This window comes from Gaeumannomyces tritici (genome assembly GCF_000145635.1).
Source record: "Gaeumannomyces tritici R3-111a-1 unplaced genomic scaffold supercont2.9, whole genome shotgun sequence".
NCBI classification, from domain to species: domain Eukaryota; kingdom Fungi; phylum Ascomycota; class Sordariomycetes; order Magnaporthales; family Magnaporthaceae; genus Gaeumannomyces; species Gaeumannomyces tritici.
The window spans coordinates 304,422-325,250 of NW_008804553.1; the positions used below are offsets into that span (position 1 = coordinate 304,422).

At 58.8% G+C, this 20,829-nt stretch overlaps 9 protein-coding genes across 9 annotated transcripts; 5 read left to right on the forward strand and 4 right to left on the reverse strand.

Moving 5' to 3' along the window:
• Window positions 1-515: 515 nt before the first annotated feature.
• On the forward strand, window positions 516-1,131 carry GGTG_12558 (hypothetical protein; the record flags this gene model as incomplete). Its single annotated transcript, XM_009230459.1, has 3 exons — window positions 516-588; window positions 699-760; window positions 874-1,131. 3 exons carry the CDS (start codon window positions 516-518, stop codon window positions 940-942), a joined length of 204 nt encoding a protein of 67 aa, XP_009228723.1. The 3' UTR covers window positions 943-1,131.
• A 373-nt stretch (window positions 1,132-1,504) lies between these two features.
• Window positions 1,505-4,562, reverse strand: GGTG_12559 (hypothetical protein). The gene has a single exon (XM_009230460.1). It carries the CDS (start codon window positions 4,434-4,436, stop codon window positions 2,322-2,324), a length of 2,115 nt encoding a protein of 704 aa, XP_009228724.1. The 5' UTR covers window positions 4,437-4,562; the 3' UTR covers window positions 1,505-2,321.
• A 79-nt stretch (window positions 4,563-4,641) lies between these two features.
• Window positions 4,642-5,665, forward strand: GGTG_12560 (hypothetical protein). Its single transcript, XM_009230461.1, has 2 exons — window positions 4,642-4,861; window positions 4,966-5,665. The coding sequence occupies exons 1-2, from the start codon at window positions 4,814-4,816 to the stop codon at window positions 5,275-5,277; spliced, it is 360 nt and encodes a 119-aa protein (XP_009228725.1). The 5' UTR covers window positions 4,642-4,813; the 3' UTR covers window positions 5,278-5,665.
• On the reverse strand, window positions 5,439-7,360 carry GGTG_12561 (dipeptidase 1). Its single transcript, XM_009230462.1, has 2 exons — window positions 6,631-7,360; window positions 5,439-6,560 (listed from the first exon to the last, which is right to left on the reverse strand). The coding sequence occupies exons 1-2, from the start codon at window positions 7,097-7,099 to the stop codon at window positions 5,596-5,598; spliced, it is 1,434 nt and encodes a 477-aa protein (XP_009228726.1). The 5' UTR covers window positions 7,100-7,360; the 3' UTR covers window positions 5,439-5,595.
• An 813-nt stretch (window positions 7,361-8,173) lies between these two features.
• GGTG_12562 (rho-GTPase-activating protein 8) lies at window positions 8,174-12,050 on the forward strand. The gene is made up of 4 exons (XM_009230463.1): window positions 8,174-8,800; window positions 8,898-9,079; window positions 9,196-10,630; window positions 10,692-12,050. The coding sequence occupies exons 1-4, from the start codon at window positions 8,755-8,757 to the stop codon at window positions 11,720-11,722; spliced, it is 2,694 nt and encodes an 897-aa protein (XP_009228727.1). The 5' UTR covers window positions 8,174-8,754; the 3' UTR covers window positions 11,723-12,050.
• An 883-nt stretch (window positions 12,051-12,933) lies between these two features.
• On the reverse strand, window positions 12,934-13,275 carry GGTG_12563 (hypothetical protein; the record flags this gene model as incomplete). The annotated part of the gene is made up of 1 exon (XM_009230464.1): window positions 12,934-13,275. One exon carries the CDS (start codon window positions 13,273-13,275, stop codon window positions 12,934-12,936), a length of 342 nt encoding a protein of 113 aa, XP_009228728.1.
• A 1,124-nt stretch (window positions 13,276-14,399) lies between these two features.
• Window positions 14,400-14,633, reverse strand: GGTG_12564 (hypothetical protein; the record flags this gene model as incomplete). Its single annotated transcript, XM_009230465.1, has 1 exon — window positions 14,400-14,633. The coding sequence occupies one exon, from the start codon at window positions 14,631-14,633 to the stop codon at window positions 14,400-14,402; it is 234 nt and encodes a 77-aa protein (XP_009228729.1).
• Window positions 14,468-17,823, forward strand: GGTG_12565 (hypothetical protein). Its single transcript, XM_009230466.1, has 3 exons — window positions 14,468-15,116; window positions 16,344-16,477; window positions 16,549-17,823. Exons 2-3 carry the CDS (start codon window positions 16,396-16,398, stop codon window positions 17,013-17,015), a joined length of 549 nt encoding a protein of 182 aa, XP_009228730.1. The 5' UTR covers window positions 14,468-15,116; window positions 16,344-16,395; the 3' UTR covers window positions 17,016-17,823.
• Window positions 17,824-17,834: 11 nt separating this feature from the next.
• Window positions 17,835-20,813, forward strand: GGTG_12566 (hypothetical protein; the record flags this gene model as incomplete). Its single annotated transcript, XM_009230467.1, has 1 exon — window positions 17,835-20,813. A coding segment is annotated over exon 1 (438 nt), but the record flags the coding sequence as incomplete, so codon positions are not given.
• Between the last annotated feature and the right edge of the window lie 16 nt (window positions 20,814-20,829).

Consider the following 20,829-nt stretch of genomic DNA (forward strand, 5'->3'; position numbering starts at 1 on the left):
GAACAAAATCCATCATCATCGGCACCGAAGCTGGAGAAGAGAAGGGGGTCGCCGACTACGATTGGGCTAGGCGAAAGAGGGGACAGCGGCGGCCTGGGATTCGACGCTGGCGACACCCTTTCGGCCGTGGACGCACACCACTCCTTGGAGTCTGGGGCCGCCAGCTAGCCTCTCTCTCCCATGCATGGGTACACAGGTTGGTACCTACTAGTGCACCTGCCTACCGTCTTTATTTTTACACGGCGGCAAGGCAAATGCACCATCACGGCAAGCATTCTCTCGCCGTGTGGGACGTGGGGGGTTATACTTTTTTCGACCTCCGCTTGGCCGCATCGGCTTAGTGACGAGAGATGTGATAAGGCGTGGAAGCCCTCCCACCCCGTCCGCCTGGTGTGTTGCTGTGTCATGCAGCTCTTCAACCGGTGTCCGTTTCTCGTCGTCACACAGCAAAGGCCGGGGTGGTGCCAGGGAGTTCCAACGGGGGAAGAAAAAAAGAGTAGGAGTGGTTTCCTCCAATGGGCGCCCTGCTTCAGATGGCAAAGTTAAAATGGACGCCCGACGGCCAGACCTGTCTCGACCGAAATGAGGGTAAGAAAAGGAGCCAAGACGACTGAGTGGGTACGGCTCTGGCACGCTATAACCCTGCGAATGGCGGCATCAATCTCTTTTGACGCATGCAAAAAAGGTCCACGTGCAAGCCCAGGAAGGGGTTCCCAGAACGGTGGGCCAGGATAGTCGGGAAATCCACAGCGGCTATGTCGTATGCACACTTATCTTGCCGCCCCTTGCTTGGTCGTTGATAGGTAACTTTGATAGTGTCGAGCCCGTTCCCCCACTTCCCTCTAACCCGACACTAGGCCTTGGACACGACAGCTGACCTTTTTGCTCCGAATGGCGACACCCCGCCGTGGGAGGGCTGTCCAGACGCGGGACATGCTCTGAATGTGACGGATTGCCACCTGTGTGATGACCTTTCGGCCGGCGCCTGCCGAACATGTCACGGCCTGATGCGTAAGTAGCGCAGAACAACAAGAAACGAAAAAAAAAAGAATCCAGCCTCACCCCACAGACTTGCCGTTGCCGCAACGCATGTCTGACAGATGCCGCACCATATCCCATCCCACCCCAAACTCCCACCACCTTTTGGGGGGGGGAGCAGTTTTGTTCTACACATGCAACCCGTGCATCCCTCCCTCCCCGCAACCCCCAAAGCATCTTCTATTGGTGCCTTTTGAGACGCATGTACCCCTCATCCACGCAAGGGCAGCAAGTTGCGCGCGACGCATAGTACTTTTGCCCCGCGCGCTGTCCACCACCGGCCGGCCGGCCGGCCTGCATACATATCTATACACGTACTTGCCGGCAGGCTTGCCTTCATGGCGGATACAACCTCCGTCGGGAATAACACGATGGGCTGGGCTGTAGGCGAACAACTTCTGCCACGAATCTCGATTCCACGCCCTCCAACCCGCAACCACATGTGTGTGCCCAGAGCTGGATGGCTCTTCTGTCACATCTCACTCTAGACATCACATGACGAAGAGCGCCACACCTTGCTTTTTTCCCTAGCGCGCGCCGCTATTTCCAGCTACCGGGTGGGCACTGAGCGAAGGAGCATGACGAGCAAATCATATCGCAGCAGGCAAAGAAGGTGATGAAAATAGTGGCCAAGTCGTGTGATGACGCAGGTGACATGACATGCGGGCGAGAGGCTGACGAAGACGCGGGGGGGCGTCCTGGTCGTCCATCCATCGCCCGATGCCGACTACGCTGCCCCGAGGTAGGCCGGATTGTCGGGCGGGTGGGTACAGTGCTACCGTAGCCACCGTTACGCCGGCCCGAGTGATGGGGGGGACTTGAGAGCTACCGATACAGGTACCACACACACCCGCGGCGCTCTGCTGTCGCCCGCTCCACGCCTTCACCATCTGTCATTCTCTCACAGCATGCCGACGACAGCCGCGCGCCAGTAAGCCCCCATCCGTGAACTGGACGCGTCCGCCTCGTATGCCCGGAAAGCGGCGGGTTAGCCGCTCACAGCCTTGGCCGGTAGTTGGGTGGTGTTGTGCTTTGACGCCACCTTTGCGCTAGCCGGCATCACGATAGCCAGGGGCCTCTCTCTCTCTCTCGGTAGACGCTGCATTTTCCGGGATACAGAAGGGTAGCACTCGCTCTATTCAAGCGGCCGAGCGACCCAACTGCCGGCCGTCCGTCCATGTCTAAACCATGCCACATCCATGTACTAGCTTACCCCCGCCCACGTGTCGACCTGCGTTGTGCTGCGTGATTGTGCAGATAGACAAAGGCAGTTAGTGGGCTGGCTACCTCTTGATGCCGACGACGACCAGGTTGCGCGGGCTGAGCCTGTAGTCAAAGACGGGCTCGACCCAGCAGTCGCGCACCACGTCGCCGTGCTCGCGCAGGAACAGCCAGCGGTCCGTGACGATGAGCGACTCGACCACGCACGCGCTGAAGGCCATGAGGCTCCACACGGAGCTCAGCTCGCGCTTGCGGTGCCCGAACCGCGCCTCGTAGCCCTCGATCTCGTCGTCCGTGATGCCCGCCACCTTTTCCCTGACGCGCGCCGCGTACTCGCCGTCGTTTTCTTCTCTGTTGGTGGTCGCTCCCGTCGTCGTCGTCGTCGCCGTCGTCGCCGTCGCAGCGGTCGTCAGCTTGTCCACGGCGCCGCGCACGTAGGCGTTCAGCGACTCGTAGCACCGCTTGCGCAGCGACCCGATGATGACGGGGTTGGTGCTGACGTTGAAGGCCGTCTCGCGCCAGGCGCGGCCGCCCGACGCGGGCCCGTCGCCCTCCCCTTCGTGGTAGTAGACCTTGTCGATGGCGCCGCGGTCCAGCAGGATGCGCTGGAGGACGGCGCGGTAGAAGTGGCGGTAGAAGAAGGACTGGCTCTCCTCCTCGGTCCAGTTCTGCGGCGCCTGGCACGCCATCATGCGCGCCGTGATGTTGAGCCGCACCCCGTTGTTGTCGCCGCTGTCGACGCCGCCGTACGTCGCCAGCCGCCGGCTCATGGGGAAGCCGTGCGGGTCGCGCCGCTCCGACTCGCGCCGCACCCGGCCGTTGATGCTGTCGAGGGTCGGCCGCGCGAACGGCGGCTTCACCGTCGGCGGGCCCAGGCGCTCCGTCATCAGGTTGTAGCAGCACCCGACGATGGCGACGGCCTTGATGGGCGGGTTCAACAGCATGGACCGGATGCCGTGGTGCGAGAGGTTGCCGCACGAGTGTATCGACACGGCCAGCAGCCTCAGGTCCGCCTGCTCGTCCTCTTTCTGGTCCGTCTCTCGCTTGCCATACTGCTGCATCTGCCCTTCCGAAGCCTCGTCGTCTCCTGGCTGCTGTCGCCCCTTTTCCTCACAAACGCAGCCGCCGTCGGCAGCCTCGTCACCGCCGCGCGACTTGGCACCACAACAACCACCACCACCACCACCACCATTCATGCTGATCCGCACCTTGCTCAGTACCTCGGACAGGTCCCCATCCTCCAGCCTGCCGGCCACGTAGTGGATGCGGCCCCTGCCCTGGCCTGGGGCGGGGTGCTCGGACGCGATTTCGCGACGCGACCGCAAGTCGGCCCTCGCCATCTCCTCGGGCGACACGACGGGCCCCTGGGCGAGGCGGCGCTTGAACTTGTCGCTCATGCCGCCGCCGCCGCCGCCGCTTCTGCTGTCGAGCCACTGCATGTAGGCCTTCTTGTTGCGCATCACCTTCTCCTTCTCCACCACGCCCGCGAGCATGTCGAGCGCGCGCGCGCCGCTGATGTTCTCCTCGCGGCCCTCGACCGCGATCATGGCCCGGTTGTACGGCTCCGACGCCAGCGTGCGGCCCAGGTAGTTTTGCCCGGACCCAAAGTCCACCAGGTGCGTCACGCCCTGCCCGTCGTTCTCGTCGTCTGTGCCGCCGCCGCCGCAGTGGTCGCGCGCGAGCCGGTCCACGTAGTCGGCAAAGCTGGCCACCTCGTGCGCCTTCTTGGGCTTCATGCCGATGGCGATGTTGCGGGGCAGCGTCGACACCGCGGCCGCGCGCTCCGGCGGCAGGTCCCGCCGCAGCGAGAGCTGCCGTATGTCCCGGATGTACTGGACGAGGCTTTGGGGCGGGGCCATGTCGCCGTAGGGGCTGCTGCTGCTGCTGCTGCTGCTGCTACCGCTCTCGCCGTCCGCAGTCGGCAGGGAGTCGAGGTCGTCGCGCATAAGCAGGTCGAGCAGGGCCATGGGCTCGCACTGGAGGAGGAAGGCCTGCCATTCCTGCGGGATGGCGGCGTAGTAGAAGCCCGGCTCCGAGGTGAAGAAATCCAGGACGTGCACGCCGCCGCAGAGGATCTGGAAGATCTCGGTGTTGGCGACGAAGTGCAGGAGCTGGTCGACATACTCGTCCTCGGAGGAGAAGTCGTCTGATATGGGCAGCAGTTTCCTAGGCTTCATACTATATCCTGCTGTCTAGTCCAGCTGCGCAGCAGCGTCTAGTGGTTGTTGTACTTTATGTATTTATATGTATTTCTTTCATTTCACCATACATTACTCTCTCCTCCTCTCAATTTCTCTCGGAAATAATTTTCAGTGTCTAGGAGGGCAGTCCTCGCAGGCCGCAGAGGTGCGTCACAGTGCGTCGCTCGTGGCGCGCACCCCACCACTCCTCTGCCCCACCAATGGATTTGTGGCACGAAATCGAGTCGGTCGAATTGAGTGCGCGCATCACGAGCCGGAAACCACAACCAAAAACCTCTCCTCAAGGTCCATACCGGCAATCGAGCCATGACAAGATAGCGACGTGTGGCCACGCCATCTGAGATCTAGACAAGATGGTGCTCATTCTGGGGGTCAACTTCAACGAGCAGAAGCTCGTCAAGGTGAGCCAGCCGCAGCCGCAGCAGCAGCAGCAGCATCCTCCCCGAGCCCGACCTCCCCGATCGACGCCCCCTTCCTAACCACGAGCTCTTTCCCCGACCCGTAGAAAGCCCTCGAGTCCTTCTACGCCCTGGGACCGCAAAAGTCGGCGCGCATCCTGGCAAAGTACTGCATCCACCCGATGGCCAAGGTCGGCACGCTGCCGCCAAAGACCGTCACGGCCCTCACGGCCGAGCTCTCCACCATGACCATCGAGACGGACGCCAAGAAGCTCGTGCTCGACAACATCAAGCGCCTCAGGGACATGGGCACCTACCGCGGTCGCCGCCACGCCATGAACCTGCCCGTCCGCGGCCAGCGCACCAGGAACCAGAACGCGAACGCCATCAAGTTCAACTTTGTCGAAAGGCGGGTATGATGCGGCGGCGGGTTCAGGAGGGAACACGGGGGCCTCCAAGTTCACGAGAAGCAAGGAACACGCGTTGAGCTGGTTGGCTGTACGATTTTCTGTCTGGTGGACGGGTCGTTGGAGCTGACGAGCCGCGCAATGTTGCGGTCGGGCGTTGAGACGGGAGTATACTCACAGCACCGGATACGTTTACTAGATTTAGGCTTGAACCGCAAGAGACGGGCATCTACTGGAACAAGAAGCGGCAATTTCTGCCTGGAAATCTATCGTAAACGAATGTTGCCTATTTGCAAATATCCAAAAACACACTTCGACGCAATACGCGTCCTAGACGTCCACAAATTTGGCTGCAGCACCCGACGACCCCAAAGCGGGCGACAAATCGTCCTCGAGTGGCAGCTCCCCCTCGGCCTGCAAGCGCTGGGCGGCGGCGTCGACCTCGCGCCAGACGCGGAGCAGGTTCCCGCCGACGACCTTTGCGGCGTCCTCGTCGCTGACGCCGCGACGGAGCAGTTCCGAGACGAGATCCGGGAACTTTGACACGTCCTCGAGTCCGCGGGGCGTCGTCTGGATGCCGTCAAAGTCGCTACCGAGCCCGACGTGGTCGAACCCGATCAAGTCGCCGATGTGCATGATGTGGTCGGCCACGTGCGCCAGCGTCGAGTTAGCCGGGTAAAAGTCTGGCAGCCCGTTGTTGCCGCTACCATCCTTGGCTGCCGTGCACGAGACAAAGTCGGGCGAGAAGTTGACCATGACGAGCGAGTCGCGGCGCTTGACGAGACGCAGGACTGAGTCCTTGACGTTGCGCGGGTGTGGGCACAGCGCGTGCGCGCTGCTGTGACTGAAGATGACGGGCGCCCGCGACCCCTCCCAGCCGCCCTGGCCCCCGCCCAGCACGTCCACCATGGTTGCCTCGCTGACGTGCGAGAGATCAACAATGAGGCCCAGGCGGTTCATCTCGGCGACGACGCGCCGGCCTTCGGGGCTGACGCCGTTCCACCGCGGCTCGGCGACCCTCAGAGGCGACTCGAGGAGGGCGGCGTCGGCGTAACGGTTGTGGCAGTTGTGCGTCAGGGTCGCGTACCGGACACCCATGGAGTGGAAACGGCGCAAGTTCGCGACCGAGTTGCCGATCTGGTGCAAGCCCTCAATACCCATGGGCGAGATGAGTTTTCCTTGCTTGAAGGCTGCCAGCGCATCGCTGCTGTTCACCAACACGGACGAGAAGTCGCCCGGATAGGCCTCAGTTAGACGGGTGACGACATCTATCTGCTGCAGAGTAGCCTGGACGCCTATGTGAGATCAGAGTTAGCATACGCGTCGCATCAGAAGGCAAGCACGTGACATTCGGGGATATCTTACTTGTCGCGTAGTTCTGGTCCGAAAAGTCGGTCCCGTTATCAGGGCATGGAACAAAGACGCTCCAGAAGGCACCACCATTCTTGCCGGCGCGGAGCCTGGGCCGGTCCACATGCAGGGGCAAACCCGAGGACTCAAAGCCCTCCCTGAAGCCCTTGTCATTTATATGGTTCTCATACTTGTACCGTATGTATATGGCAAAGTCGTTGTGACCGTCTATCAGCGGCGTCTTCCTCAAGATCTCGTTCACGCGCTCGTCGATGGTCTTGTGAGACAGGCGCTGCGACGAGTGGCGGCCGCGACCGATGGCAGGATATGCAGCAGGAGTGAGGAGCATGTACGACACGAGCATAAGTCCCAGGAAGAGTGCCAGCACCCTTTTGCGATGCCTCCGACCATGGCTCTCCTCTGGGATACGCGACTCCGTGGCAGGGAGGGGCAAGTGCTTATCGTCGCTCTTTTTTGACAACATGGTGGCGGCGAGGCAGGCTGGGGAAGGGATAAGATGGATGGGCGTCGACCACCGTGGTTGATGGACGAGATGGACGTGCTATTCTGTCTAGCAGAGCACTGCTAAGCGACGGGCAAAGAAAAGGTCGCAGCGATTGAGGGCATCTATTCCGGATGTCCCGGCTCAGGTCGCCTCTGTCTGATTCTCTGGTTCACCGTGTTTGATCGAGGCCGAGGCGTGCCTGCTGTCTGATACCATTGCGTAGTAAGGCACGTAATGACAGGGAAGCTTTGGCCAATAGCGTTGCCACCTCAGCCGTCGGACCCACAGCAGGAGGCCCCAAGAATGCACGCGTGGCAGCGGAAGCAGCAGCGGCAGCGGCAGCCACAGCGACCTGAGGGCTCCAGCTGAGGCGGGCAGGCGGGCTAGGAGCTTTGCACATCGAATTTCACGAAAAGGGGTGGACCTCGCTCCGTCATGGCGGAGCATCGACAGGCGGGATATTATTAGACCATTTATCAAAATGGCTTTATGCGGCGAGGGCCGCTTTCCTCCTGCGACGAATGCCCTTGGCCACCCCAGCCCGGTCTAGCATCGTGGGGTGCTTGGATCGACAAGCCGCTGCTGCTGATCGTCGTTGGGCGCGATCAAGTGCCGTCTGGCTCGCGGTTGCGGCTGCGGTTGCATGCGACGGAGGCACAGAGGCCTGGAACACGAGCAAGAAAGCCACACACAAAAGATGCAATGTAAAAACAGGGGACATCTTGAAACGTGTTGGTGGCCACCAGCGGTGAACCCCTGCCCCCAGGCCAGCCCTGTTTTTTTTTGCTGGGAATTGTGGAATCTGCCCTGTAGACGGCTTCCCCGTGGGCCCGTATACGCAAGTGTCAGGGGGTTTGTCGGCCAAAGGTTGGCGTCACGACCAGCCTAGCGGGACCGGCTCAGCGCGTCGACCCCCCACTGCCAACCAATGGGATGCGGCATCTGGCAAAGTCGAAGCCAACTGAGAACCAGTGGGAGACGGTGGCACTGGTGGGTGCAGATGACGGGCTACGAACCCAGCGGCAGTGATCAGCAGCACTTCATTCACCTCCTCCCCCTTTTCCTGGGACAAAATCTACCTGTAACCCTTTCTTCCAGTGAAGGCTGCTCGGAAGTGGCCGACAGCAACCCCACGCTTTAATCATAATTTCCACCACGGCATCGTGACATCTGCCCAGCGACAAGCCCCAAGACAAAAAGCCTCGACTCTCCCACAATCCACTGCCGTTGCACCCCGCGTTCCCACTCATCCTCTGCTGGATTCTGCAGCGTGCGAGCGAGCTAGCCTCATTGGCTTTGCGCCCTTTTTCTTGACGACGAATCCGGCCGACAAACGACGTCACAAGTAATTTACGCCAAACCCGACCAAAGGGACCAGCCAGCCGACAGTCGACGGCCTGACCGCATCGAGCGAGCCCTGTTCTTGTTCTTGTACTTGGCAACATCATCTTATCCTGTGTTTGGCGACCTACTTCGAACAACCCAACCCGACACCCTGTTAGAGCGAGAGCGAGACGCCTCAAGTCCACGATTGCCGTCCACTTGCACCCCGCCGTGCCCTGCCTCGCCGGCATCCCTGATCCCGCTCCTTCTTGAGCCCTTTGGTGGCGCGCATTCCGTCCCCTCCCGCAGCCATGCCGGGGTTCAGCGATTCCTTCTGGTCAAACGACTATGCCGCAGGTATGTTTTCGGTGGCTGTCGCTGCTCGACGACGCCCTTCCAAGCGCTATCCCGTGTGAGAAGCGATCAGTCAAACTAACCCCCGTTCGAACCCAAGGCCTCGGTGTCCTGTTCGGCAAGCTCCAGCAAGGCGTGATAGAAAACCGACAGGTCCTCACAATAGCTCGCCTAAGAGCCGAGGCGGAGGAGGTATATGGCCAACGCCTAGCAGACATCGCCCCAACGGTAGACAAGGTTCAGGGTGGCTTTTCCCGGGACGATGGAGCTACCGTCCGAAAAGTATGACAGAACCATTCCACCCCGCCCGTTTTGTACGGCTCCCGCTGCCATGCCAGCGAGGGGGCAGCGCATCTTTGCGAATATGACGCTGACCACAGACCGTTCTGGACCCCTAGGCATACGAAGGCGTGCGAACCGAGATGGAGGAGGGCGCCAAAAACCACAAGAAAATCGCCCAGAACATCCGCGACCTCGTCGTGAACCCCTTCTCCCGATGGTGCGACGCCCACGAACAGCGCGTGCAGGACTCGCAGGATGAGCTGCAGTCCCGCATCAAGGCGCATGACAAACAAGCCGAGCTGGTCAAAAAACTGAGGAGCAACTACTTCAACAAGTGCCGCCTGGTCGAGGATCTCGAAGAGGAGGATAAACTGGCGTTCCAGGACCCCGAAAACAGCCCCAAGGGCAAGGTGCCCGAGATCAAGGTCGAAAAGGAGGAGGCCGTGGAGGAGGATCAAATATTCGAAATCGGCGACGACACGTACCAGCTCGAAACCATGAAGAAGATCCTGCGTCACATGCTGGAGAACATCAAGATGGGCGAGACCAAGGTTCCCATCCTGGGTACCTACACCAACACATCAGCCGGCGCCGACATTGTCGAGTATCTGCAGCGGCACATGGATTCAACGACGGTGGCCTACGCTGAGCGCATCGGCCAGGATCTGGTGACTAACAAGTTCCTACGCCTGGTTGGCAATGTCGGCAACACTTTCGCCAACAGCTCCAAGCTCTTCTACCAGTGGACCCCCGCCGCCTTCAAGCTGGCAGGCGTGCCTGAGAAGAAGATGACGGTCAGCAGGACCCTGTCCATGCAGACCACCGGCTCCGAGGGCTCCGAGTCGCCCGTCGTTGGCACCGTCAGCGAGTACCTGGAGAAGTGGAACATCGTCAACTCGTCCCACCCCAACGAGACCCCCACCGACCGCCTGCACCGTGAAGGAAGAGAGGCCGACGAGAAATACAAGGCTGCTGTGGTGAAGCTGGACGAGCTCCGGTGCGACCTCGAGGAGCAGATATTCGTACACCTCCGGTTCCTCGAGCGCTGCGAGCTTGACCGGCTCAAGGCCATCAAGACGGTCGTGCTGGACTTCTCGGGCACCATTAGCAATGTCATCCCCAGCCTGCAGTCCGCAGTCGACCACATGATGCTGTACCAGGAGACGGTCCAGCCGCAGGGCGACCTGAGGTACCTGCTGGAGAACTACCGCACGGGAAGCTTCATCCCCAAGGTGGTGACGTACGAGAACTACTACAACCGCGTCGACGAACAGACGTTCGGCGTGGACCTCGAGGCGCGCGCGAGGGCGGACAAGAAGCGAGTGCCCATCATCGTCACCACCATTCTGACCTACCTGGACCACCACTACCCAGACCTCGAGGGCGATGAGGCCAGGCGCGGGGTCTGGCTGGTCGATGTGCCCCTGGCTCAGACCCACAGTCTGAGGCGCAAGGTCAACAACGGCCGGGGCTTCTCGCCCGATGTTTTTGCTGAATTTGATATACCCACTGTCGCCAGCCTGCTCAAACTGTATCTGCTTGAACTTCCTGGTAAGAATGCCAACCACAATGATTGCGACGGGGCAAGCAGCTAACTTGGTGACGCGCCCAGACTCGCTCGTTTCTTCACACGTGTACGAGATTATCCGAACTCTTTACCAGACCTCTACTGGTGACACCGAGGCCACACGCGTGCCGGTGCTGCAACAGACGCTGTCGCAGCTGCGGCTCACGAATATCGCGACGCTCGACGCCTGCATGAACCACTTTACTAGGCTTATTGATCTCACGTCGGCAGACGAGACGTACGTGGCGGCACTTGCAACAACGCTGGCGCCAACCATCCTGCGGCCTCGCACTGAAACATCGCTCACCATGGAGGAGAAGCACGCTTACCGCCTGGTTCGGGATCTGTTCACACACAAGGAGGCCATATTCAACGAGCTCAAGCGCATGTCGACCCTGTCACACTCGACATCGGTGAGTGGGGGCAACAGCGCCGCGGCAGCTGCGTCTACGAGTCGTGGCCGGGCCATCAGCACCGACGAGAGCAACAGGCGGGCGCTCATAGAGGAGCGCAACAGGCTCATCGTCGAGAAATCGGTGGCGGCGGGCGGCAGCCGTAGCAGGGCCACATCGCCGGCGCCTGGACCACGGGACCGGGCGAGGTCTCCCGCGCCGCATGGCCACCGCAGGGACAAAAGCAGCGGCGGCCCCGAGACGAGGTTCCCGATTTCGACAGGCCTGTCGAGCCCGACGCAGCAGCACCGGGCGAGCATGGGAGGCACTCTTGGCGTCAAGAGGTCCAGCCTTGAGGTGCCGGGCGGCAACAGCGATTCGCAGTTTGGAGGTCCGCTGACCCTGGCGTCGGCGCAAGACGACCATCAGCAATCACCGCAGTCGCCCGAGAGCAACGGGAACAGCGTCACCAACGGCTCCCTGACAGAATCGCCCAAAATCAACTCGATCGTCTCGGACTCGGCGGTTGGGAAGCGCAACAGCCTGGGCCGCAGCGGGGCGAGGTTCGTGGGCGGGAAGCGCGTGTCGCTGTCGATGCAGCCGGCCAACGTCCCTGAGGTTGCGACCGAGGGCGGCCATGCCCAACACGGTGTTCAACTGGTGGATAGGCCTATGGACGACTAGTGACGGTGACAAGGCATATTCCATGTTTGTTGTTTTGGCCACGTCTTGACTTTAGAGCGTACGCGCCCCAAGTTTCACGATGACATGTAATGGATGGGTCGGAGAAGGGGTCTTGGGGAAAGGAGTAAAAACACACGGGAGGGTCTTGTAATTCGCCTGTAACCTATCAAATCATGGGGACCGGACAAATAGGAGGGTAGGCTTTCTCGGGGGAATCGGTTAGAAGCGAGACGTAGATACGCGGCGATGACTGATTCGATATGCATGTCTTTTCTTGTCTAGTTTTCAATGTTTGTTTTGTTCTGCCGTGCAGGAACGCGTATTTTCATGCTGTGAACAATGGAAGGTCTGGGCGGTCGTAATTATCAGATTTGTTCTCCGGCAACATGGGGTTGAATGACAAGGTCCGCGAACAGCCCCTTTTGATACTCAACGGATCGTATTTCTATCTTTTCGCAACTACCCATTTTCCCCCCTCCTCTCTATGGTCCCGGTTTCTTAAATTTGGATGTGAGGCATTTGCTTGGGACTTTTTGATTTTGAATCGCGGAAGGAATTTTATGACGATCATGCAGCGTGTCTCCAACAAACCCTGTCGTGTACTCAAGTGGCTGGTGGATCTCGTGGTTACAGAGAGAGCGTCCAAGAGGCCAAGGCACGACACGCTCACACGCTGCCTCAAGCCCGATTGGGAAGGACGGCTGGTTCCGACCCCTTTTTGTCCAAGCTTGTGCTGATCTCTAGGAGATCTACCCAATCTGCCGATCATGGCATCCCTCCCTCCCCGCGACGGAGATGGGTCGGAGCCCGACGACGGGGAGTTAACAGAGCACGTTGTTCCAAGCTTGGTGTATCCTCTCGTCGCTCTCTTCCCCCCCTTCGGCATGTCTCGGGCATGTCCTGGTGATGAGTCAAGACGACACGTCGACACTGCATAATCTCGGGCATTGGCAAAGTTTGGGCGGGTGACAGAGAAGGGGAAAAAGAAAACAATCAATGAAAAGACGCAGCCTGGGACCTTCCGAACTGATTTAATGAGAGGCGGGGTGTCTTTGACCAAAGCGAGGTCGTAGCTCGGCGATACCGTCAAAAAAGCCAGATCGAGAAGGTGCGAAATAAATCGGTGGACCCCTTCCCCCCTTCCCGAAGAGACATTCCATCCAACGAAGCCCGCGGGAACCCGGTCAAGGGTCCCGAAAGAGCCGTGCCGTCTAGATCTGTGGCAATGCAAGTGCTTGGAGAAATGAAGTCTGTGGCTCATGCGCCCGGATGAGTCGACTCGCCCACTTCACCGCCATCTCTTTATGCACCCTTGTAGCAATGACGGCAAACCGCTTGTGCCGCAAATACACCGCAAAAGCCACGACGGCGCCATCTGCTGGCGGCTCGGCGATACTCTGGATTTTAGAACACGTCCGGCGCGTAATAGAGTGTGGTCTAAGTGGTCTTGCAAGAGGAGGGCCGGGCTCTAGTGGCACTTTGCCACCAATCCTGGGTCGCGGCATGCGGTGATGCATCTTGCTTGCCTCGATTGGCTGACCCGACCCGTCCATGACTTTCCCATCATGGAATCGCCACAGCTGCAACGAAAATCCATCTGCACGAGGCAGGAACTTGGGCTAGCTCGACTGCTGCAAAAGTCCCGGCACATGAGGCGGGAGCCAGAATGATGAAGGAGACGTCGGGTCACTTCGCCAAACGTCGAACCGAAACGAGACTTTTGTCGTGGGCCGCGCAGGCCACAGCAAAAGTGTGCGGTTTTTGCCACAGCCCGCGTTTTGCAGGGCTGTGGTTTTGTCTTATTTTCTTATTTTAAACAGCATGGAACAATGGATTATGGGCGGGAGGCCCACTCGATAGCCGCACTCCCGGCCTGGCTCCCTGTCTGTGGTGGTGCTGGGTGCAGCGGCAAAGCTGTGGTTGTTGACCTGTTTGCCGGGCGAAGTCAATTTCAAAATAGAACCAACCTGGCCCCAAGACTGGCCGTCAAAGACTGGCTGAGACCAGGAGGGGGTTTCTGGCACGGCAATCGAGCAAACGCACGCCGAGGCTCTGGGCGCTGCGTGCGGTCCTTTCCAGCAGCAAGAGCAAGTGGGAAAGACGACGGCGCCGGCCCAATGCGGGTTCCGCTAGCCTGCTGCGTGCATCATGGATTCATGGATTGCTTGCTGGCGTCGTCTCCTGCGTGCCGACTTGCCAGCTGTCGTCTCTTGTGTATTACCCGTGCCCTGGGGGAGGGTTCCCCGTCAACAAAGCACGCCGAAAACTGACTCTCTGGATTCAACAAAAACTGTCGAGAGGTTGTCTGCCAAGCCAAGTGTGCATTCGTAATCCTGCACAAACAAGCCTCAACCGGGGCCCCCATTGGCTGGCGCGGTGCTGGCTCATCTGCAAAGCTCCAGCCCACACCCGCCCGCCACTTCTCCTCGCCGGCGGAAGCCACGAGCACGTCCCGAGAAGGGCAGATGCAGTCGATCGCCCTTCCGCTGCGCGCTGCGCTGATTTGATTGATTCATGGCCTTGGTCCCTTGCGTGCCCCTCCTGCGTGTTGCGTGGGTGGCTGGCAGACAGGTGGTGCTGGACTGGTTGGTGGTGCGTGTGTCTTGATGAGTGTTTTTGGCACCTGGACCTGGCGTCACCTGGCCCCCGGACAGGACCCGTCCAGGGGAGCCTGTCTTCACTCGTTGCGTCTTATAAGAAGACCCTGGTGCCCGCTCTTTGCGTCGTCATCCACGTTGCCGTGCTTCTCGAGCCCTTCCGGATCTTGCTCCCTTATCCCGCTCTTGCCCTCCTTTCGATCTTCGGTGTCCGAGTCCTTCATACAAAGGGCACAGTATCTGCTCGCACTTCGCCGTCGCGCTGCAGCCAGAAAACGCAAGGGAGCCTGGCCTAGAAGCAGGAAGAATTCCATCGTGCAGACCAGGCAGCCCGGGTTCACACGCAGGAATAAGACCCCCGCAGCCAGTGAGCCTCAACCGTGGCCTTACTACGAACTCCTGGAGGAGCGAAACGAACGACGGTACAAATACCCTCGACTGCATCAAAGCGGTCGCCCTCCGAACCAAGCGAATCCCCTCCGAATGACCATCTCGGCTTGATTGCCTCGCCCTTGCCGGTCTGAGCTCGACTTCTCGTCAACAACTTCAATCGAATTGAGCAGCACCTCCGAATCTGCCGCGCGTCTGTTGGCCATTTCCAGACTCGAGGCCGAAACGAAACGAAACGAAACGAAACGAAACGAAACGAAACGAAAAATAAATCCAGTCGCCAGTCCAGCGCTCTCGGCGGCCCTCGGACAGCCCACCATTTTGCCTCCCCACGCTCTCCCACAGGGGCCTTCCCCTGCGGTGCGGATACGTCAGCTCTAGCGCTTTTGACCCAGCTGCGTGTTTAGGTAAGCACATGCACCTGCCAGCTTTTGCTCTGCACCCGCACCACTTTATTGCCCCATTTGGGCTTTGCCCCCCCTAAAATCACGCTGTCCAATGCACTACCACCACCACCACCATCGCCACACCAAGTCACCCCCAACGCCAATGGCCACCTGTCGTCCCAAGAGCCCAATATCCCCACATGAATGAAAGTAAAAAGCGGAGAGTGGGCCCGAGTGCTTGCGTGGTGTGCCAAGTCGGCTCCCGCGGCCGACTCCCAAGCGGCAGTCGTTACTTTTCCATCCAACCCCACGGGCCGGCCTGGCTCGATCGATACCCGCCAGCCTTGCAACAGGGTCCCCAGGCTTGGCCGCCTCGCGGGAGCCTCTCAGCAAACCAAACCGCCAGACCCATCCCGGCCGCGACAAGGTTCTAGCCGCGCTGATGTGCTGGGCCGGGACAACGGCACAAAGGCACAAAGGACTGCGCGGCCTACTGCTATTCCAGAGGCGCCGCCTGCCAATCAGAGCGCCCGAATGCAAGGCAGCTGGCGCGCTGTGGGCGGCATGCGCAGGGCTGCAACATGGGTGTGTGACCGGCCGTCCGGCCGACTTCCTCCCTGCTCGGTCGGCCATGTCGGTATTGTATTATATATCGGAGCAGCCTGGTCTCGAGTTGGGACCAGTCTCGTCGGTGCTGCTCGGGAAGTCTGCTTCTTCTCGTGTATCACGCTTTCCTTGTCGCAGGCATCAAGCAACCTAGGCCTTCCTGGTGAATCGTCTGGTAGCTTTGCCTAATCAGCCCCAAGCCCTCCCGTCACTATCCCTAGTTGGGTGACCGGCAACCCATGCTCAATGACAACGCGCACAAGACCGCGGCGTCCTTGATTTCCTTTATCTTGCTTTGTTTCTTCTCTTCTAGCCCCTGCCCGTTGTTAATTCACTCACCATTCCTCCTCTCCTTTCAACCCATTGTGCTCGCGTTTCTTGTCCACTCCTTTTGTCTCCAACCTTGCCATTGTCCACTCCTTTTCCGGACAAGGCCCCCTTGTTGCACATCACCACGACCGACGGTCCTCATAAACCGGGCTGGGGGCACGGTGCGTGGCCGATCATCAAGCTTCGACACCATCTCCAGTCCATTCACTTTCACGTGGACTCACGTCACAACACATTATACTTTTAATATATAATACTCGCCGCCACCTGCACACCAACCAACATGTATCTCCGACTAATGCGCTCCGACAGATCATCACGATCACGAAGGCCAACCCTCGAAAGCTGGTCCAGCTGCGAGACAATGTCTTCCATTCCAGAAAGCCCGAGCACGGTGTCTACTCGTCGTGAGTGGGACACCGGGTTCCCTGAATCCTTCTGTGGTAGTAAGTATCCCACTTTTTCAACAGACGCTTCCCCTCGTTGCCTACAATCATGCTAATATGGACATCACCAGACGGGAACACAACGCTCCGACACCCAGACGCCAAGGTCGGCCCCGATGCCTGTATCACGGCCGACGATATTTCCGTTTCGCGGGCCTTGAACAGGGAGCGGAAATCGTTCCTCGGCAGCAAGTACAGCAAGCGGACCATCTCGCACGGCATGCTCACACCACAGCAACAACAATCAATGATCCGGCAGCAACATAACGCCTCGGTCATGTACAGCGACAGCGCCATCCTCGACAGCGACGGAGAGTCCTGCAACCTCATATCGACCCCGGTTATGCCCTCGAGACAGGTGTCGTACGGAATACAGCCCGGCGGGCACTCGTCCAAGGACAGCCTGGACAGGCGCCGGAGCTCGAGCTCCGCACACGACCCCAAGCACGGTTCCATGATCCCCCCGGGATCGCCCTCGAGCACCTCGACGAGCCGCAGCCGAGGATTCTTCAGGAAGCTGAGGCTGCATCGCGACTAGGGGACGCATGCCATGGCTGCCGTTATTGCCCGCGACGGCGCTCCATCTTCTCGATTCTCCCACTTCTTCCGCCCCGACTCGCCTCACTGGATCTCGGACGCGGATCACGAGACTTCCCAGTCGCCAGAGAACACGCTGCGACTAGCCTCATCACCGGAAAAGCCCAGACGGATTCGACGCGAACGCATACGATCAAGCCGCGCCGATACCACGCATACGATATAATTTCTCCGCTCTTTTCTTTCATTGGCTTCTTTTTTTTTTTTTTTTTTGGTTGCATTGGCCAGGAGTTCCAGGAAAGTGTGCCTCTTCTTGCAGAAGAGCACATATTGGCTTTGTTTTTACCTTGCCTGTTTGCAATGGCAAGCGTGACCTCTCGCTTCATTTTTGACGGCACACACATCGCACACAACAGGCGGAACCTTCATTTTGTCCAGCGAGGAGTCAGTCACGGGAATTTTCCTGGTAGGGAAGCACATCATTTACGAAGCAACGAATTTCATTATCATTTTATACTCTTTTTCTTACGCTCGTTTCCTCCCTCATCTCTACCGCCTCTACTTGTTATCGCTCATTCCCCGTTCCTTGCCTCGCCATATCGGCATAGATGGCGATGGTGTTGGCCGCCTACATATGGATTTGGATATTCATGGGTTCACGGGTTTGGCGCAACTGTTTGAAAATCACAGCAGCGAACCCTGTATAGACTGGATTGGGGGTGTGCGTACACAAAAGCTAGCACCTACGGTTTTCACAGCCGCAGATAGTCTGAGGAATACGATAGTCGGCTTCTAGGCCGTTTTCCACATGTTTGTCCTGCTCCCATTCGTCATGACATTACTGCCCGTCGCTCAATTTCCCTGGACTGTCCGAGCGCGGGAGGGCCCCCAGGAACTTGAAAGGGCCATTCGCTCTGCCTGCCGAGAAACAGGGCCCGTTTGGTTGTGGCGCCTCGGCTAATTTGAAGCTTGTTTGACCACCACACGTAGGCGAGATGGAGCTGGGGGCAACCGCCGCACTGGCCAGCCGTCTCAAGATTGACAGCTCTCGAGCCCGACGTTGCGGACCCGTGGAGTCGCATCCCAAGGAACCGAGGACTCAAAAAAAAAAAAAAAAGGGTACTGTCTTCTCGTGATGTCTGCTACGTTCGAGAGGACGTGCGGAGCCGAACCCATCAGGTAGGTATGATGGCCAGTGCCAGGGCCATGGTAATGTCCCTTCTACGCGCCGAGGCTGGGGATTGTAAATTGCAAGGTGCAAGGCTGGTCTTGGCATTCTCCCTCATTTTCTCGAAATTTCCCACGGTCAGAGCGTGCCCGGAGGCCTCTCCCCCCACGGGCAGCAGCGCATGCACGATGCACAGGGTCGGGACTTTTCTTTCTTCTCTCTTTTGATATGGCAGTTTCCTTGCTCGCACCGGTGCTTCCTGAAGATTTGCTCGTGAGTTTGGAAAAGTTGGCAGCGGGCGCAAGCGATCGGCACGCGACGCGCCCTGCAACACCGCTGGCCTGGATTTTTTTTGGCCTGCCATCCTGCCTCTTTTGACAGCCAGCCAGCCTGGATCGACGGGATCGTCGTTCAATATTGGGAAACGGGCGGTGCATCGTGGTTGCGCTCTATTCCCGGCGACCGGTAGAGCATTGGGTTTTACTCGACGGTAAAGTCCCTATCAAATAACCAATTTTGGGATTCCCCCGATATGCTACTATTGCAAAACGAGACTGCTGTTCGTGTAGACGAGGGGAGAGCGAGAGTCGCCAAGTATGTTCTGGAAGGCGTTAGTGAAGGTGGTGGTAGTCAGAATGCCCAGAGTATTTCATCACTACCAGACGTCGATACCCTCCAGCTACCCTTATTACTTAAACTCATGTCCCAATATGGACACATGCTACTGGCGGCCGGCTAGGAGGGCGAGATTAAAGCTATAGGAAGAAGCAAGTTGCTTTGCGCAATCGCTTGAAACGCTAGACGATCATCGTGTGGTTTACTGGAGTATGTTTTTTTAGGGGTGGTAGAGGTAATCCCCTGCCGCTACGCACATCACGAGCGTTTATCAGGCCACCACGAAGCCAAGAACGAGTAATCAGGTATCTACTTGCATTCGGTAAGTCAATCTAGCCCCGAATTCACGCATTTGTCTTGGGCTGGACGAGTGATCCCGGTGCCCACATCGGAACCGTCCCATGCCCCTGACGATCGCCCAATGACATCGAAGGTTGTTTAGACGCTGGCACTTGGGGTGATTCATGCGAACGCACGTCTTTGGTCTGAGCCACTTGCCAGTTCATGTGCTCGCGAAGCCCTGCCCACCGCTTGATTATGCGCCATACTGCCATACTGTCCAGCCCATGTTCACGACACTGTCACCATTCGCAGAACGAAAAAAAAAAGAGACAAGAGAACCCTCTACAAACACACTAACTAGTCAGAGGAAACCGCCTCAAAGGCGTGTACAGCTTGCATCTGTGGCGGCTGCACATATACCTAGACGCGCGCATAAATGACAAGCGCATCCGCAACGGCGGCAGTTCGACCCAGTCAGGAACGGACGTCGCCTAACACCGTCCTTGCCCCTGATCCGGTTCGAGATCCCAGGTTGCGTGAAATCGCCGGGCCCCTACGGACCTTTTTCGCCGGGCCCCCACAGCCTGTGCGCCAATGGCAAACCGGCCTGGTGGGAAGCCGGGCCAGCCGAAGGGGGTACATGACTTGTGGCCTCGCCTTGGGACTATAGCCTTGGGTGGCGGGCTCGCTAAGCCTTGGGACCCCTGCGCAGATCCGCCCTACGGAACCTTGCTCTGTGCCTCGTCCAAGGTCTAGATGGTTCGCCGTGGCCAACGGCGAGCCGTTATTATGTTTCTAGAAACAAAAACTGGGCATCGTGGCCCCGAAATAGGAACTTGAAGGCGATTCCGTGACGGCGCAGACCGGGGAGCCCTAGGGGGTCACCCAGGGGCAGCATTGAGGGCTGGGCTGGATCTGGTGGAGTTGGACGATGGTTGCGTGACAGATCCCCTGGAGATCAGAGATCATGGCTTCGGACGGGGGATACCGCATGGACGTCGAAATGGGCGGTGCATCATGACATTGCAGAGCGCCTCTGCTCGCTTCTGCCGCTGCTGTGGAAGTGGTGTATATAACGGTCGAGATCACCTCGACAATCTTTCACTTTTTTTCCCTCCCTTCTCACCACCACCACATTCTCCTTTCTTTTCCTCTTTCTACCTTTCCTTCAGTCCATCTCCTTTGGTCTCTTTTTCCTACCGTCTTTTTCATAGGTATTCCTGATTTTCTCTTATCAGATTCTCTTTCATCAGTCACGAACGAATTTCTACGCCTCAACCCAACCACACCTTCAACATGTTTGTCAAGAACATCCTCGTCTTTCTCCCCCTTATCCTCTCCGGCGCGGTCGCCCTGCCCGCCCCGAAGACGGACGCCGTTTTCGGCCTCAGCACCCGGTCGCTCCCCGATGTGCCCGTCGCTCGGGTTGTCCTCCCGAGGGCTGTCAATTATCCTGTTCCTATGGTGAAGCCCAGGCACTCCACTGTCCCGGCCAAGGTTTCCCAGCTGGCCGCCAGGGATGACGCCGCGGTCGAGGCCCTCACCCTGAGGAGCGAGCTCGAGACCCGCGGGCTCTTGGACGAACTGAAGAAGATCCCCAAGACCATCAAGAAGATCCCCAAAACCATCAAGAACAAGTTCAACCAGCTCAAGGACAAGCTCAAGGGCGGCAAAAAGGGCGCCGCCCCTGCCACCCCCGCTGAGCCTACCACCCCCGCTGAGCCTGCCACTCCTGTCGACGGCGCCACCC

Excerpts from the sequence above, each read along its gene's own strand:
- GGTG_12559 (XM_009230460.1), bottom strand. The coding sequence starts at position 4,436 with ATGAAGCCTAGGAAACTGCTGCCCATATCAGACGACTTCTCCTCCGAG.
- GGTG_12560 (XM_009230461.1), top strand. The coding sequence starts at position 4,814 with ATGGTGCTCATTCTGGGGGTCAACTTCAACGAGCAGAAGCTCGTCAAG. Across the intron at positions 4,862-4,965 it reads ACGAGCAGAAGCTCGTCAAG|AAAGCCCTCGAGTCCTTCTA; the intron begins GTGAGCCAGCCG and ends CCCGACCCGTAG.
- GGTG_12561 (XM_009230462.1), bottom strand. The coding sequence starts at position 7,099 with ATGTTGTCAAAAAAGAGCGACGATAAGCACTTGCCCCTCCCTGCCACG. Across the intron at positions 6,561-6,630 it reads GGACCAGAACTACGCGACAA|GCGTCCAGGCTACTCTGCAG; the intron begins GTAAGATATCCC and ends GATCTCACATAG.
- GGTG_12562 (XM_009230463.1), top strand. The coding sequence starts at position 8,755 with ATGCCGGGGTTCAGCGATTCCTTCTGGTCAAACGACTATGCCGCAG. Across the intron at positions 8,801-8,897 it reads GTCAAACGACTATGCCGCAG|GCCTCGGTGTCCTGTTCGGC; the intron begins GTATGTTTTCGG and ends TTCGAACCCAAG. Across the intron at positions 9,080-9,195 it reads ATGGAGCTACCGTCCGAAAA|GCATACGAAGGCGTGCGAAC; the intron begins GTATGACAGAAC and ends CTGGACCCCTAG.
- GGTG_12565 (XM_009230466.1), top strand. The coding sequence starts at position 16,396 with ATGTCTTCCATTCCAGAAAGCCCGAGCACGGTGTCTACTCGTCGTGAG. Across the intron at positions 16,478-16,548 it reads CCCTGAATCCTTCTGTGGTA|ACGGGAACACAACGCTCCGA; the intron begins GTAAGTATCCCA and ends GGACATCACCAG.